Source organism: Amblyomma mixtum, chromosome 1 (genome assembly GCF_055824585.1).
Source record: "Amblyomma mixtum isolate Tamu chromosome 1, ASM5582458v1, whole genome shotgun sequence".
Classification (NCBI taxonomy): Eukaryota; Metazoa; Arthropoda; class Arachnida; order Ixodida; family Ixodidae; genus Amblyomma; species Amblyomma mixtum.
Genome location: NC_143012.1, coordinates 309,548,319 through 309,565,140, shown reverse-complemented (window position 1 = coordinate 309,565,140; position 16,822 = coordinate 309,548,319). Strand labels below are relative to the sequence as shown.

The 16,822-nt window shown below is 43.3% G+C and overlaps 1 protein-coding gene across 1 annotated transcript in view; it reads left to right on the top strand.

Moving 5' to 3' along the window:
* The first annotated feature begins 6,932 nt into the window (after positions 1-6,932).
* The window catches only part of LOC149372390 (uncharacterized), a 29,306-nt gene continuing 19,416 nt past the window's right edge, over positions 6,933-16,822 (top strand). Inside the window, exons 1-3 of the mRNA XM_089586254.1 lie at positions 6,933-7,155; positions 15,012-15,075; positions 16,253-16,338. Coding sequence (XP_089442380.1) covers positions 7,081-7,155; positions 15,012-15,075; positions 16,253-16,338 — 225 coding nt within the window. The 5' untranslated portion in view covers positions 6,933-7,080. The remainder of the gene's footprint in view (positions 7,156-15,011; positions 15,076-16,252; positions 16,339-16,822) is intronic.

Here is a 16,822-nt window from a genome sequence, read left to right as displayed (position 1 = left end):
ATAATTCTCTCAAATCTTAGTTCAATCCTACTACGAAAATATGTTTGTTTGTTTGTTTGTTTGTTTGTTTGTTCGTTTGTTTGTTTGTTTGTTTGTTTGTTTGTTTGTTTGTTTGTTTGTTTGTTTGTTTGTCTAAAGCCTGCTTTGGAACAAGCTGCCCACCTGCTCACCGGGTTGTGGCTGCTTGGGACGACAGCACAAGGTCACGTGACCTGGGTGGCAGGTGGACGATAAACAATGAAAAACAACGGCTACCAGTCGCTAGTAGACCTCATTCAGATTGCACCTAACTACGCACATCGACCGTTATTTTTTCTTACAATATGTGGAAGCCGGCAGGGCGTCATTAAAATAACTTGAAGAAAAATGCTAAAATTATTTAATGATTCAGAAATTGCGCAAGTGGTGCCACCTAAACGCACTACATCTTCATCCACGAGTTTTGTTGTACATTGTGTTTACAAGTATACCTTCAACTTTCACCATCGAAAGCTTAGCTCAAAGTGCAGGTCATAGGGCTTTCTTGTTGCGTGCATGAGCTTTGTCAAAAATTTATCAGGTGCTGTTTGCAGAAGCGAGGTCGAAAAAAAGTTAACGCGAAAAAAGAATAAAGACTGGACACGCGAGAAAATTGCGGCCACCTTTCTCCCTTTTTATAGCAGCTTTCTGAGCATGCATTCGTAATGGCCTTAGGCGGAAGTGATTGCACAGGAAAGTACTGGAGATATAAAAACAGAATAAAATGTACAATTCACTGTTCATACATGAAGTATGCGATATGCGCACAGCCGGTGAATGCCTTTGACGAATTTTTAAGTTCACGCAGACGGATTCTTTTCTCTAAGTGGTGTCAGGGCGAAGAGTAGATTTCATTTTGTAGAATATAAAAAAAGCAAGAAATGAATTTCTTTGACAGCAATAGCAAAGGACTCAAGTTCTTTGGCACAATTTCTAGTCACGTATATGTTTCATTTGACACGGAGATGAACTGCGGCAGACAAAAATGTGTGAATATTTAAAGGCTTTCTTATCAGAATAAAAAAAAAGTACCCTGTGGACCAAGCAAAAAAAAACGAAACGATGCAAACTCAACTACTAAGCACCAGGGAAAATCCTTTAGATTGAACTGTCACGAACTTTTTCTCCCACCTTGTTTATTTTTATGAATCTATTGAAGGCCGGACTTCCAATCGGAATGACAATCTTCGTGAGTTGAAAGACGTCCACTGATTCTAGGGTGCAAAAGGAACTGACCCAACTGGCAGCTGCAGCATCACTTAGTGTTAGTCTAGTAGTAAATAAACCCCCTACTTCTCTCACGGAGGCCTGCATGCCGGGTTGGAGAGGATAGGTATTGGGCCCGATTGAAACAGTAAAGTTATTCTGAATCTGAAGGCGACCATTGGATCCCACAAAGCCTCAAGTCGGTAACATGTGACACGTGAACAAATATATATGTCAAGGGCGTATGACAGCAGCTTGGTTCATAGTGCAAGTTTTGCCATCCGCAGCCGAGTTCCAGCGGGCGCATGTTTCCATGGAAATTTTTTCAATGAGTTTATTTTTTGAGCTCTCTGAAAATTTGTTCATAACACACAGTCCTCTGAAAGAAACACAATCGAACGGGCTGATGCAACACGTGCAAACGCAATAAAAACTAAAAAAAAAGAGAAAATGTCCCTTCCCCCCTAATGAAAAGAAGAAAACCTCCCCGTGGCTTTTTCTTCCGTCGGCGTATACGTCCTCATGTCGCCTTGGCTTGCACAAAGGATTCTTCCCTTCATAACGATTGCTCAACAGAAGCGGGAGACGTGCTTCGTGTTCACTGGCTCTTGACAGTTACGCAAACAGACTACTTCACCGGAGACTTCAAAGCCAAGGACGTCCGTGATCCTACGTTTTAGACAAGTAGTAAAGGCGGTTACAAAAATCAGTACTCTGGTCAGTAGTCCTGAACTTGTTTCAAACTTGGTTAGCTTTGAACGCTCCCACCAAAACCGCTGCCTTTCGAAACAGGTTACGTTAGGGTTAGCTGAGCTTGGGCGAGGCGTATGTAAGGATAAAAGAAAGAGAACTGACGCACCACTGAGGGATAAATTCAAGTTTTTAATACGTGCACGTGTTTACATTTTAAGCAATAAAAGAAACGAGAATAGTTTTTTGACGTCATCTCCTAGTAACTGTTTGCTTTTATAGTAAGAAGTCTGTGCAAGAATCAATTTATGCTACGCTGTCGTAAATCGACTAACAGACTTTACTCTTGCGTTCAAAGGTCATCGTATAATTCTGCACCGACATCATTTTGATGGTGGCGTTTTCCGAGCATAGCGCGGCCGGTTAAGCTCAGAAACATGATGATACTTGTTTGGAAATTGATGGCGCTTCAAAGTGCACTAAAGACGGCGGCTTTGTTGGTACCGGACGCGTCTGTTTGATAACCATCCGAAGCTCTCGTGCCGGCGCATAATTGAGTACGGTCAATGCAAACAGGAACGCCCAATTTCCGGCCCTCATCTGTTCGCTTCGAGGAACACAACGCCTGCAGAGATGTGCAAGTGTTGTCCTATGCGACAGCGCAAACACCGAACGGTTGCGCAAAGAGCAGGCGGCTGCAAGAAGATCGACCCTCTCTGACTCCGCGTCCGATGTGTACATTTCGAACGACACGGGCCGTAGGTGCTCAAGTGTGAGACTCTTTCTCAGCATCTAAAGGATGAGAGAGAGAGACATAGAGAAAGGGTGCATTTACTGAATAGTACAAGCCAAGCGTTAAGTAGGTACTGCGCCTGGTTGACAATGGTGAGCTGGAGTAGAAGCTACGTCGATGACTCGTGGTTTGAAAGCAGTAGATATTATGAGAGGACAGGAGAAGAGACAATGCTGCATACTGGATTAGGGAACAAGGCAGTTGTTACAGAATGGGTCCGAAATTTGCCCGAGTGCAAGAGTAGGCCAGGTGTAATGAGGGGGATTTATTTGTTACCCCTTTGAGCTCAGTGTGGACAGAATGGAGGGGGCCGAACCTAGGTTTTCTCCATGAAATAAAGGTGACTAATTTCTACTAAGTGTGTGCGGTTAAGTACTGTATTTTAGGTATTAAGTTGTAGAATTTAACATCCCGAAGTGACACATGAGCCATGACGCTCTGAGTAGTGGAGGGCTCAGGATAAATTTAGATCCCCTTGGGCTCTAGAATGGGTAGTGGCATCGCGCAGTACAAGGCTTTTTTTTTTTCTATTTCGCCTTCATCGAAATACAAGCACCGCTGCCGGCGTCGAAACAACTACCTTGCGACCAGCTGCCGAACACTAATGATACTCAGCCGCCGCAGCAGGTGGCGTGACTAGTTCTGGTATAGCCGCAGCCAAAAAAGTTTCGTGAAGCATGAGTTCCCAATGATCAACAAAGGAGGCGTTGACGACAAACAACAGGTCGCCAGGTTCTAAGCACAAAGAGACAACTCCAGTCTAAAACGGAGCTTCCATAAGCTAGCAAAAACAAAAAACATAAATGTAGGAGTCGTCGTCACCGTGCGACTTTGCAAGTAACATGCGTGGTTCAACACTACTTTTCGCGGTGTAGATACCAGAGGCTGCGCTACCCCCCTCCTATTGACTTCAAATCGGTGGTAAATCGTCAGTTTCACCATAGACGTCACGACATCGAATCGACTGGCGGGAAGATTTTTAAATTCAATTTTCTCTGTCATAGATGCGTATATTGCTGCTTGACAAATGTGAGCATAGCGAGATGGAGCACTAGAATTGATTTTTACTAAGAACAGTTATTGTACAGAGTGATACTCAGCATCACGTTCCACTGTGGTTTTTCTACAGTTACACACAAAGGTGGGTTTGTGTCTCAAATACTGAGATAACGATAAACAATCATCAGCGATCTTTCGAACAAAAGAAAAAAAAAAGAATGAAGCGCTTCTTCAGACAGGATTTGTATCTTGTACCGCTAGCGATCCTGACAATATACCTGACTAAACATGGAGCTACCTGTCTCAGCCTTTGCTGCCGTTATGGCTTAACCCCGCCCTTATCAGTGCAAGCGGTAGATGGGAGGTCTTGCTGCTTTCGGGCGCTCTGTGCATGTCGACTAAGCAAAAAGAAATCTTCGTTCTTACCGGTGGGAAAGAGAGTTATTATGACGATGATCATACAATAGATGAATGACGATCGCCTTTGTGATTTCAACCGTTCCATGATTAAAGTCCATTGTCGACAATAGCACGGAGTGCGTATTTTCTTCTCTGGCGCCGAGTATGACTCGAGGCAAATGTACGAGTAATGAGCAAACATGAAGTATCAAGACTTTCCACAAGGACATCAAATTTTGACTTTATTTACACTGTGTAACTGCCAGAACTTTCTTTTTCTATTGCGACGATCCACGTGGCCTAAAAAACCAAGAAAAATGAGGAAATTGTGACCAAGGGCAAATCGATTTGAGAGAGTAAGTGAAAAATTTGCGCTAACGGAAGAAAAATACGAGCGCCTGCCAAATAAAATTTTGACAACATGTAAAGGCTCACGTGAAGAGGCGTGTGTAGTCCTCTTATTTATCACTGTCTAGTGGTTAGGGACAATGGTTAGTTCGTAGCCATGGACAAGACGATCCGATACAACCTTTTTAAACAAAAGTATTTCCCTTACTTCCTGAAGCAGGAATAATTCTGAAAATTTGTGACAGAGATGAAATTGGGTGGACATGGCGTGTAGAAATTGCAAAGCAAACAAGAGCCGGTTGGGGACGTTTTCAGCGCCAACGGGGTCCAATTCAAATTGCCTTCTATTGTATTTACCTCGGTATGTACTTTCCCTTCCGTCGTAGTTTTGCACAGGATAAACGATAGCCATGGCTACTTACTTTCTCGCCGTACAATACCTCGACCGGTTCGAATCGTGCCCCGTACGCACTCCAACACCTCACCAGTGGGCTTTGCGTTTTCACTGAACCTACCTCTGTGCTTTACTGAGTTTTGTGCTCAAACAAGCACCGGCATTTCTTCTTGGCCAGGGCATTAGCGTAAGACTCTTCGCTTCCCAATGTAGTACGGCATCGGTTTCTCCGTGGCTACAAACTTGCCATTCACCAGAACAGCAACTGGGCTAATTAAAAATATAATTGGCAAATTTTTTATTAATTATCAGCGATTTTTAATGCTTTTCAAAATTAATGACGACTGCGAAGGCTGACAATTAGCTCCTGGCGGATTTGTTATCTATTTCGACCACTGATTTTTTTTTTAAATCTTTAAGCATATTCCATGAAAAAAAAAACCTTATATCGGCTGTGCTGATTGGCAAATGATCTGCAGGTCACTCAATAGTAGCATGACTGCGCTAGACAGGGGTTTTAAACTCTGCACTTGGAAATCTCACTATAATATCGCTATATTATAGTCAGGTTATATGAAATATTTTTCTAATATTGCTCACTATAATGTCTCACTGTAATATATAATAGCGCCATGGAAATGTGTCAGCGCCATTATTTCTGCACCATGATCGTGTAAGCTGTGTGTTACCAATGCTGAATTAACACTGAAATGCCATCGAGGACATTTCCGAGAATTACGAGCCGATAAGTGACCCTTTTCCGCCTGGGTCGACTCATGCTCTTGTGCATGGAGTAGTAAGTGTAGAGCTCCAGCCCTACATAACATGTTAACAAAGCCGCGTTTTCTGCCCAAAACATCGTTTGCCGCTCCTCACAAGCCAGCGCAGAGAGCGCCTGAAATGAAAGTCAGACATACCTTTCAACACATAGAATACCGCAGCTTGATATTCCGAGTTAAGCAAATAAACGAAGTCGGAGAGACTCGCAATCAAGGCAGTGTACGCGCACAAGCGAACGCACACCAGAATGGTTCCGCCTGCAAATTCAATGGAATATTACTAATCTCAATTACCGCACTGGCACCGTACGCCCTTCCTCCCCGGCTAACGGCGCTTCACGCCTCATCGTGCGGACCGCAGGCCGAACCCAACGCCGCATTGAAGGCTGAAGCTGCCTGAATATCAAACTTATTTTTCGTTTTTGAGGATAATTCCTTCATAAAAGAGCTACATTATAAAGAACTACATTAATAAGAACTATATTACATAGAGATAATGTCACAGTGACTACTATCGTAGGGGTAGGATTGGTGGTGATGTTAAAGTGATCTTGTTATTAGCTTCGCAGTTGTGATGTCACGAATTATTTCACCCGTGTTTCAGGCTCAAAAACAAAGAAAAATATGTACCTCCTTTCACCGCCAGTGAACGACGTGTATTGTCCCCAGAAAGGTTTCGAGAAATCTGGGAAGTGCTACCGCAGGCATCCCGTTTGGTGGTAAGTTCATTTTCCTCTTCTCACTGAAATAAGCGAACAACTTCATAAAAACAAAATTTTTGCTTGAATGAAGAACGGGCTAGGTATTACGTGTGCAACATTTCGTTCCATTATATTTTTATGAGTCCTCTTCGGAGCCTTCCCAAAAATATGACGTAGGCTCCATTGAAAAGTATTCCTCTCTCAGACTTCGCACTTCGACAATTTTGTAGTCTTCCAGAAGAGGACAAATACGGGCTGGTTGGTACATGTTTTACGATGTTTTTTGTAGTCTTCCCCACTAAAATAGAGATAACGCCGACGAATTTGGGTCATACTTCTGAGCGCACAAAGACCTTTTCGAATAGTTGGCGCAGCATGCGAAGTGTAGGAAAGGGCTGCCAACCGGAACTGAGCCGGCGAGATGTGTCGCTCCCTTTCCAGCGTGAGGCGAAAGGGCGAGGAGCACGAGGGAGAAAATGGGGAAGATGGGAAGGAGAGACACACTGCGGTTGTAGCGCGACCGGCGCGGCGCTATCGGTCGGCCAACGCACGTCGCCCGCCGGCACACTTAGGGAGTTCTCCCTAGGCGAGGGAAGCGGCAGCACCGAGCGGCGTGCGCTCGCCGGCAACTCCGGATCGTCCTCCGGCGCACTTTCTCCCGCGTGGCGCGCGCGCGTGTGTGAGCCCTCCGGGCGTCATGCCCCGCGAAGAGTGTCGTGACAACCGGAATTCCTGGTACATTGTGAGCGAGACATGGCACTCCTCAGATCCTGCTGCTGCTGGCTCTCTCTGCGGAAAGGAAGCTTCGTCTGCGGCGTCTACACTCTCGTAAGTGACAGTTCTCGCTCGGTTCCACAAAGACCTGTGACTTAAATATTTGCAGGCGCTACCCTGCTCAAGTTTTTAAGTTGTTTAACAGATTATTGCGATATCGAAGCCAGAAAAGCCTGAATGTTGATTTAAATTGAGCACTTGACATCTAACTATTGTGAGGTGCATTTTGGGAACAGTTCCTTCGAGAGCTCTGAGGCTTAATCATTTGCTGCCTTTAACCCCAGATGTTCAGGGGATGTAGAGGATAATTGCGATTGTGCATGTGAACAAATGCGAATGATGATTGAAACTGAACCCATTCATTAAGTCTCCTTGCCTACAAGCGAAAATTGATCGACTTCCCATAAGCAAGGAAAGAAAGGACAAGTTCCACATATTTGCGCTTTCAAGTGGGTACTAACAATGGCAGTACTGCACTAGCTGAAATAAGTCTCTATATTGCTAGGCTTCTACTTGCTGGCATCGGACAATTCGAAACAAGCACTCACGAAAGCACGCGGCACAAACATCAGAAAGCCAGGCTAACAGCAAAGGAAACCTTCATTCCTGGTAGAGTTTGCGCGAACATGTCATTAATTTTTACGCGCAAATTCCAGGTACCCAAACTAGAGACTGGGAGATGTGTCATGGCGTCTTCGATATGATGTTTGCGACATACCACAATTGGTTCATCGCAAGGCAAATGTTTTGTGTGAAATTTCAATGGTAAAGCAACCTGCTAATAGCTTGTTTAGTTAGGAATGAAGCTCAGAATTTTTTGCTCTTAGCGGGACAATATGAACTTTCATATAACAGATTGGTGCAATGTGTACTTCATCCTCATGGAGAGCCTAAAGAGTGTGTCCTTTTTTCTAAAACTTTAGCTGCTTTACAAAAGAAGCACTTTTTCGTTTTGTCCATTGAACGAGAAAAATAAAAAATAAACGCATGCGTTTCATATTTTATCGTTTTGTCCATTTAACAAGAAAAATAAAAAAATAAACACATGCGTTTCATATTTTAATATTGTTTTTACTCGACAAGATAATGAACTGATATTAAATAGCCACTTCGCCGCCTTCCGAACCACATTTCATATTACATGAACAAAACCCGTTATAATAAGCTTATAGAAGGGTAGCGGATCGGGCTAGTTGGTGCAGATTTGACATTTTTCAAGCGCTAAGACAACAAGGACGATGAGGGAACAGACAAGGACGAGCGCTACTTGGAAGTAGCGCTCGTCCTTGTCTGTTCCCTCATCGTCATTGTTGTCTTAGCGCTCGAAAAATGTCAAATAAGCGTATATTTGCTCCTTTGCGTTTTAAGCCAAGTCGACCGGTAGCAGTGCTCTAATAAGCTCAGAGCTTATGCAAATGAGAGAAATCGATGCAGGATATGATCGCTAGAAGCTGCTGCAGGGGTGAAATCATACTTAGCGGCCACAGCTCCATCCGTGCTTTTCCTTACATTTTTAAAAGGTTTTTCACCCCTTAATATGAGAAGAAAAACAAATAAAAACAAGCTGCTATAGCTATGCAATGGTGGCTTCTACATTTAATCATTGACAATTTCCATGCATGGTGTGATGCATAGAGAGTTGTGTCTTCCCACTTCGGTTTGTGCTGAGCCTTTCAGACACTGCAGTGTTTAACACATCTTTGGAGGAGTTGTAGGAGGGTACACAATCCCGCACACAAATTTGTCTATCTATTCGCGATACGTTAAAGGCACAATAATTATGACCTCTCTTATAATTTTCCACATGCTGAAGTTCTGAGACAAAGGAAGATATGGGTTCACCTTGTAATCGTCGCCGAGACTACTTTTACACGATGATGATAACACTGAGCTCATATTTGGAGCAGAAATTATTTCAAATCTCGCCCTTAAGCCTTAATGAATATAACTTTGAAGAAAAGGTGAAACGAGAACAGGATGTTCACCCTGGACATAGTGGTACACTACTGACTGTCGCGGAGAATTGTCGATTGCTGAAAAAACAGAACAAGTTTGTGCCTCTGTCTAGCAAACCAGCTCGATGCGAAAACTGGGAGCTCGAGGGGACATCAATGCTTTTTTCGTGGGAAGGACTTCCAGCTGATTGGCTGGCATGGCTAATATGGCCTTCCAGTAATATTTTTCTCTCCGCGAACTGCGGAAACATGACCGTGGCCGTCCTGTCAGGAGCAAAGCAATTGTTAGCATGCTTAACTCTGCTGCGTGTCTCGCTACCCTTACGACACCTTTCAGCGTTTTCACTAAGCAAGAGCGTCATGGATCGAAACGAGCAGGGTGACAGGCTTCTGGATAAAAACTGTCACCTCCCTGCTCGACGGGGGACGCTTCCACAAAGCGACACGCTGATGCAGTTATCTCTGCAGTGCGCACGCTATAAAATGGCCCAGCAAGCATTACTTAAGGATGCATTCGTTGTCTTCTTTTGTGCAAGACGGGCTATTTTTCAGCATCGTGGCAGGGACACGCTCGAAGTGTGTCAGTGTGACTGAACGATGAGCGGTGTTCTTAACGACATAACTCCGTCTTCTGGATGCTGAAGCATCCAGAGGACGTGATTTTTATTAGTTTTTGTTGCCTACATTTTTCTGAAACTCATTTGGTTTTTCTGCATGTATCCTTTGTTTACGCATTAAAACCCGCAGCTTCAATCCAACGAATACATATCTCGTTTGCGCTGTTTCCAAGCCCAGTGAAGTCGAATAAAATTGCTTTGCTTTCTTGTTAGCTTCCCAGCAGTTCAACAGGGAGGCCCGCAGGCAGTGATTGCATTAGAGATTGCGCGGTTGCTTTGGGGAACCAAATCGACTTTTTGCACGCAGATTTTCGTGAGTTCAGATTGCGATGCGACGGCCAATGGCATCGAGTCTCCCTGGCTTCAACATTGATTGTGACAAAATTAGCACTCGTGAGGGCTATTTTCTGAACGAGTTCCTGGGTTCTGACACTGCCTCTGATTGCGCTCTCGCGCAAAGGGACGTTGTGTTAACAGTAAAGCTTTTTGACGGGCTAGTTGGTACATATTCATATTTAAAAATGGTAAGGCCATGCCTTACCTGCATGGCCTTTCGCACAATTTAAAGAAAGTTGCGTCTCGTCACGGGGTTAAGCTGGTTTTTTCGGCCCCTTGCAAACTGGCGAAATTATGTCCGATGGTGACGAGGAAGCGTGTTAAGAAGGCCTGTAATATCAAGCATCAAACCGTGTACACACAATGCACTGCCAATGTTGTGTACGAGATTCCCTTGACGTGCGGCAAAGTGTATGTGGGTCAAACCGGGAAATGTTTCATTGAGCGTGCCCACAGGCACAACGTCACCATGAAGAACAGATCTTGAGGTAACCTTCCGTTACAATGCAGCAGTTGCCAGAACTGCTAACCCAAGTTTAATGAAACCAAGTTTCTAGCTAAGGCTCAGGACAAGACAGAAAGAGAAGTAATTGAGGCCTTTTTTATTCACCTCAGGAAAGACAAGTGCGTTAGCACGCCTTCTATTAACCTTTCTAGAAATGAACTTACATTGAATTCAAACTCCATCACGCAGCTCATATCTGGTTATCAGCGGATATATAAGTGCGCCTGGCATCTTTTGTCGTCACTAAAGTGGAAAGTTGCGCTTCTTTCCTGTCGTCTCTATCTTTTTTTCCTGCGAACGTCTTTTTAGCGCACACCCTTTCAAATATGAATTGTGTTAACACTGCTGGGATGAAATTTCCACCGTGCCTCACTTCCAGATTGTATTTCGAAATTACTGTGCGAGCGTTCGCAGCAATGCGGGCTTTTGTTCTCGCCGGTGAGGGCCCGAGCGTAAATGCTGGTATGGCGTAGGCACGATACAGGAATGCTTCGAAGACCAGTGTGACAATAGCAGTGTTTGCCTAAGATCTGTCGTTGTGAAAAACGTCTACAATAGCGTCGCCTTGTTTTTGAGTAACCAACTATAAAATGAAGCCATGTTGGCAAGTTGATATTAAAGTTACACTAACATTGTTGCGACAACATGTTGCGATGCCGCACAGTTACTGCAGGCTCATGCGTGCGTGCGTGTGTGTGTGCGTATATACAGGGTGTTTCACCTAAGACTTTCTGCAATTTTTAAAAATAAGCTATTTGAATTAGATGCGCGCTTTTTCTGGCATACCATTGTAAGTGGTGTAGTACATCATAATTCAACTAAGACGTGCTATCTAGCAGGCTTGTTAACCAATATTTAATAGTTAACTTTTAAACTATTATCGTTGGGCTCCTTAATTATTGAGGGGCATGTAGCCCACCGTAAGTAATGTCCATATCCGTTTTTAGAATTTCGACAACGCGATTATCCTCGGCACTGTGGCCCAACAAATTTTGGCTATTTCGACGAGTTAGGCTCACTGGAGAGGTTGCTTTGCCTGCAAGCTTCTCAAACCGCATGTATGTTGGCGCGATATAGGCGAAATTTGTTGGGCCACAGCGTCGAGGATAATCGCGTTCTCGAAATTCTAAAAACGGATATGGACATTACTTACGGTGGGCTGCATGCCTCTCAATAATTAAGGAGCCCAATGGTAATAGTTTAAAAGCTAACTATTAAATATTGGTTAACAAGCCTGCTAGTTAGCACGTCTTAGTTGAATTATGATGTACACCACTGACAATGCTATGCCAGAAAAAACGCGCATCTAATTCAAAGAGCTTATTTTTAAAAATTGCAGAAAGTCTTAGGTGAAACACCCTATATATATATATATATATATATAGATATATATATATATATATATATATATATATATATATATATATATATATATATATATATATATATATATATATATATATATATATATATAAACGTAATTCGGTTGACACACGGTCGAAAAACAACAACTTTATTCTAACGTTTCGACCAGGGTCTGGCCTTCGTCAGACTCTGACGAAGGCCAGACCCTGGTCGCAACGTTAGAATAAAGTTGTTGTTTTTCGACCGTGTGTCAACCGAATTACGTTTATGTTCTACCGGATCCATCCGATCTTCACCCCCTTCTTATATATATATATATATATATATATATATATATATATATATATATATATGAAAAGCGCACTAGTAGATGCTAGTGCGGTTTTCATGCAAAAAAAAGTTTGTTCATTTCTTATAGGAAAAGAGCTATTACATTATCGTGGGCTGTGTTTACTTTTATTCCCACCTGTACCTGTCGCTCTTAGAACTACTATTTTAAGCAGCAGGGCTTTCACTAGAGACCAAAACTGGCATGGAACTAGCGGAGCGTGACATGTGAGGAAGCATCATGAGAAAAAGTGGGCAGGGACGAAATATCGGGCACAGTTCATTTACGGTTCATATCAGACAACTCAAGAAAAAGTATCGCAAGCTGATACTGGACCTTACTACCAGATTGCACGGATCGTAAAGCGTGTTTCTCGCGCATGCAGTTGTTATAGTGCATGTTCGTGAACATCACTCAACGCATTCGACAGCCTGCGTATAGGTTACGTCTTTCAGCCATTTTCTTCGTTGACATAAGTATGCTGGGAGAAGTAGGTGCCTAATTGTAGAGACTGTTTTTTTTTTTTTTTTTTTTACAGCTACGGACGAAAGATGGAAAAACACCTAATTGCATCCTTGAAGGAAAACGGGGAACTAACGGAAAAGCAGGAATTGCATAACGCGGGCAGAGTTCCTTACAAATCAAAAGGTTTAGAAGGACTAAAAAGCAACTAAACAGAGGACACGACGTCGTGAGGAATGTGCGGATGAAACAAGCATTAGTGACAAAAACACACAGGATCCAGGAAGAGCCGTAAAATTCAGGAGTAAAATTTCATTCAGGCACCTTTTTAAATTATCTGATGGCTGCTAACAGTTAGAAGATGAGAACAATTGTTGTGCTCGATAGGAAGGAACACGTTATGAAAAGTATCACATCTGGTACATATGTGCGCAGAAGGTAAATACGGACTCCTATTTTGTGGCATAACAGTGTAGTTCGTGAAAGCGCCGAAGTATGAATTTTCCACCGGCTTTTCAATTTTCCCATCGACAACTCTAGATTAGCCTTTCCTTCACGTAAAAATACGACATGTGCGACAATGCTGCCACGGTACACAACATTTTACAAGTATTCAAAATAAATCTTAGAGCAGGAACTATGATCGTCAGAGAGATTACCATCAATCAAAGGACTGCTAACATCTTTTACCAGCTAAATTACTAACAAGGTGGTTTAAGGCACCCAAGGTGAACCTTAAAGTGCCTTTCGCTCGTGACCGTTTAGCAGTCGTCACAGTGCACAGTACCATACCGTCCATAAGGGAGAACCGCATTGCAATGGAATCTGTACCTGCTTTTCAAGTATGCATGGAAACCATATATTCTGATCACCACTGTATCAGTGCTGCCTACGTTGTCTGGTCAACCTCGTAGCAGTCCTTCATGCTTTATAAAAAAGGGGAAAGCTGTGGGCCTTGTGAGGAAGCAAATTTGTAGCATTCATATCTTCTCACACTGCACCTATTTGCAGTTTGCGAAACCGTTGACAAGCAGATGCGGGCTACGCTAGTGGGGTGCCGCATCATGCCTGTTGTGGGAGTGTATTTAGATGCAATTGTTACCAGCCTACTGCGGTCTTACAGTGGTTCGGACTTGCGCGAATTACTGCTCCTTCGGGTCTTTAAGACATAATATCTTGAGCTGAAAGCGCGAACTAGTGTCTTTTGAACAGTTCCTCAAAAAAGACTCTGGGGAAGGTTTCGTTAGCAGTGACCTGTATGTACGGCCCTCCTCTGAGCGCTCAAATATTGTGCATCTAGAACTTGCCTGTTCATACTGAAAAGAATTCAAATAATGTTCATACCTCCCTACACGCCACAATTATGCACTTTATGGAAGCACGCTTACTCTGTCTTTCCTACGCTAGCTAATACAAAAAAAAAATAGGCCATGCACTTTCAGGAAGTGTCATTGTGGATCACGTTCCTATAGTTTCGGGGGAAGTAAAAAGCAGAGTGATGGCAGTCCGTCCGAATGAAGAATTTAGAATCTTCTAGACACGTGCCTGACAAAAGGCTCTCCATATACCGTCCTCGCGAAAAATAGCGAAATCTCCACATGGTCAAGCCGCCACGTACTGTCGGCCACAAAAGTGGTATGCGTTCCATTTGAGATTTTAAAAGACGTGCCACTTTCAGGCAGCCCACACTGTCAGAACAGGGGAGGAGCGGTGACCGCTTTTATCTCGAGGCGCTTCGTTGGCTCGTTTGATCTCTGGCGCTCCTACTTCGCGAAAATGCTGAAAGGCGTTGCAAAAGTAGCGAGCCACACAACAGTGCTTGCTGTACGGCGCCCTTCTGCACCCAGCAGTGAAAGGAAGATATAAGCACTTGATACATTTGGAGTGCACGCCAAGCCTTTGTCGAAAACATGACTGCCACCGTTTATGTTTCCTGTCCGTAAAACATGGCTCCCTCTGCATCGCTCCTAATATCTCAAGGAAGAGGAAAATAGCTGTCCTCACTAATCCAGAGTGGAAAAGTTCTGCAACAGTTAAAAGAGCCCGTCAAAACAGTAATCGATTAAGCCCTGCGGCCAGAATAATTTTCCCAAAATCTGTTAATTAAAATGGATTTGCGAAACGAAGGTTTGGACGCTACGAAGCGTGCAGCTTGGTAAGATGCTGTGAAAGAAAACAGAGAGAACTACTAGTTCCGGTACTTTACTGGCCTTTCACGACTTGAGCATGCGTTTTCACCTTTCCTTTTTCGTATAAAGCTATTGCGCCAGAAGAGAGCCTTCCTCTTCAAAGACTATAAATAAAGTTTATTCTCTCTCTCTCTCTCTCTCTCAACTTTCCAGATCTTCTATACCATGTTGGTTGCAACGGGTGGATCGCACCTCAGCTCTGTGCCTTACTCACCGGGTGAGTTAACGAAGCTTTTGTAGGAAGCAGTAAAGCAACAAATAATTATTTGTCTATGCAGGATCCCAACCATCCAGCACGCATAGAGAAAGCTTTCTAAGTTTCTACTTTTTTTTTCGCTCCCAGACAGCGTGAAATTCACGATCGTCGTGAGAAAGCAGAGGCATGGGACAGAAGGTAGCGTTCTTCCTGATAATTGCGCGGCCTGAGACCCTAATTGGAAATGGGCGGATAAGAGCGCAGCAGTAATTTATGAGGCTGCCGAGGGTAACAAATTACGCTGATGCCTATCAAATGCGTACACTTTTATGTAGCACTATTGAAAATACCTAGTACTTTTACGCACTCTCCAATGAGAAAACAATGATCAAAAAGTGGGGCTATGATTTATGGCTCTTAACGTGCTAAAAGAGCTCCACGAGCCTTTAATAACAACCTAGGGTAGTGCTCCGGGTCAACCTCAACCACGTGCTGCTTTTTGTTTTTAAATCTGCAGGAATTTCAGAACATTTCTGATTTCACGCTTCGGCTCGACAAATACGGATGTCGATTCATTGGCTGTCTTATTTTCTCGATATGTTTCTGAACCAGTGAAATGGAAATGAGTGTGATTTCTGACACGTAATGAGGACGGACGGCGAATAGACTAGAAAAATGTGACGAAGATTGATGCTGGAGAAAGAGAAGCAGAAAACAGCCTAGGTATAGCGGGCAAGTCAGTGGAAGAGGGTCTAGGGGGAACGACTCTAAGAAAGATTAAGCTCATTACTTACAGGGCTTATTAGAGACAGCGACGACGAAGAAAAAGAGGAGAGAATTTTAAGCAAAATTAAGGAACCGCTCTTCATCAATGAGCTTATATGAAAGGTTTAAAGGATAAGTGCCGGTCCCTGCTTTTATGTAAGAAGCAAACGCTGAAAAGAGGCAAAAAATGTTTAAAAATGAGAGATGAAAAATGCGAAATCAATTTACAGGACAAAGCGCGGTATGTTTCACGTGAACATTAACACAATAAAAATACCGTCTACGCTTAGGTATGGTAGTGGTAAACATATATTTATGTAAACAGCAATATACAGCCCAGTGGATGCATTTCAGACTGAAACAGTCAAACAAAATATTTAGCCTTTTTCGATGAAGCTAACACTAATACTGAATTCTCCTATTTCTTTCACAGTGGGCTTTTCACTGGTGCTCCTGCTTCTGACTTTGTCCGGTCTGTGCGTCATCTTCTCAGTGGTTCTCCTCCTGGGACTCGTGTTTGTAAGTCTCAGTATCAACGCAGACGTGTCCATATTTATTTCTTATTCGGGGCTTTGCTCATCGATGTCGGAGCTTCCGTAAGTTTATTTGCAGCATCAAAACACAGCGACAAAATGTTCGTCATTCGAACGACTTACACAGATGGTGTCAAATGTAAAATGACTTTGCCAAATTAGACACAAGCCTACGTCAGTGCTCCTGAAGAAGTGTTGAAAAAAAATCAACATTGAGATGAACAACTGTGCCTAATACACACACACACAAACACGCACGCATGCACACACGCAAGCGCTCACGCATACACACACAAAAAAAAGCAAAATGGCGCACCCACTCAGTATACTTGGGAATTCATAATATTCGGGTCATGTCATAATATTCGGGTCATATCAAGTTTCTCTGCAGTGATGCTCCAGTAATGAGGTCGTTGTTTCAAGTGCTTGAAACTTCAAGTTGTTTCAGAAAAAAATCCAGAGAAATGTTT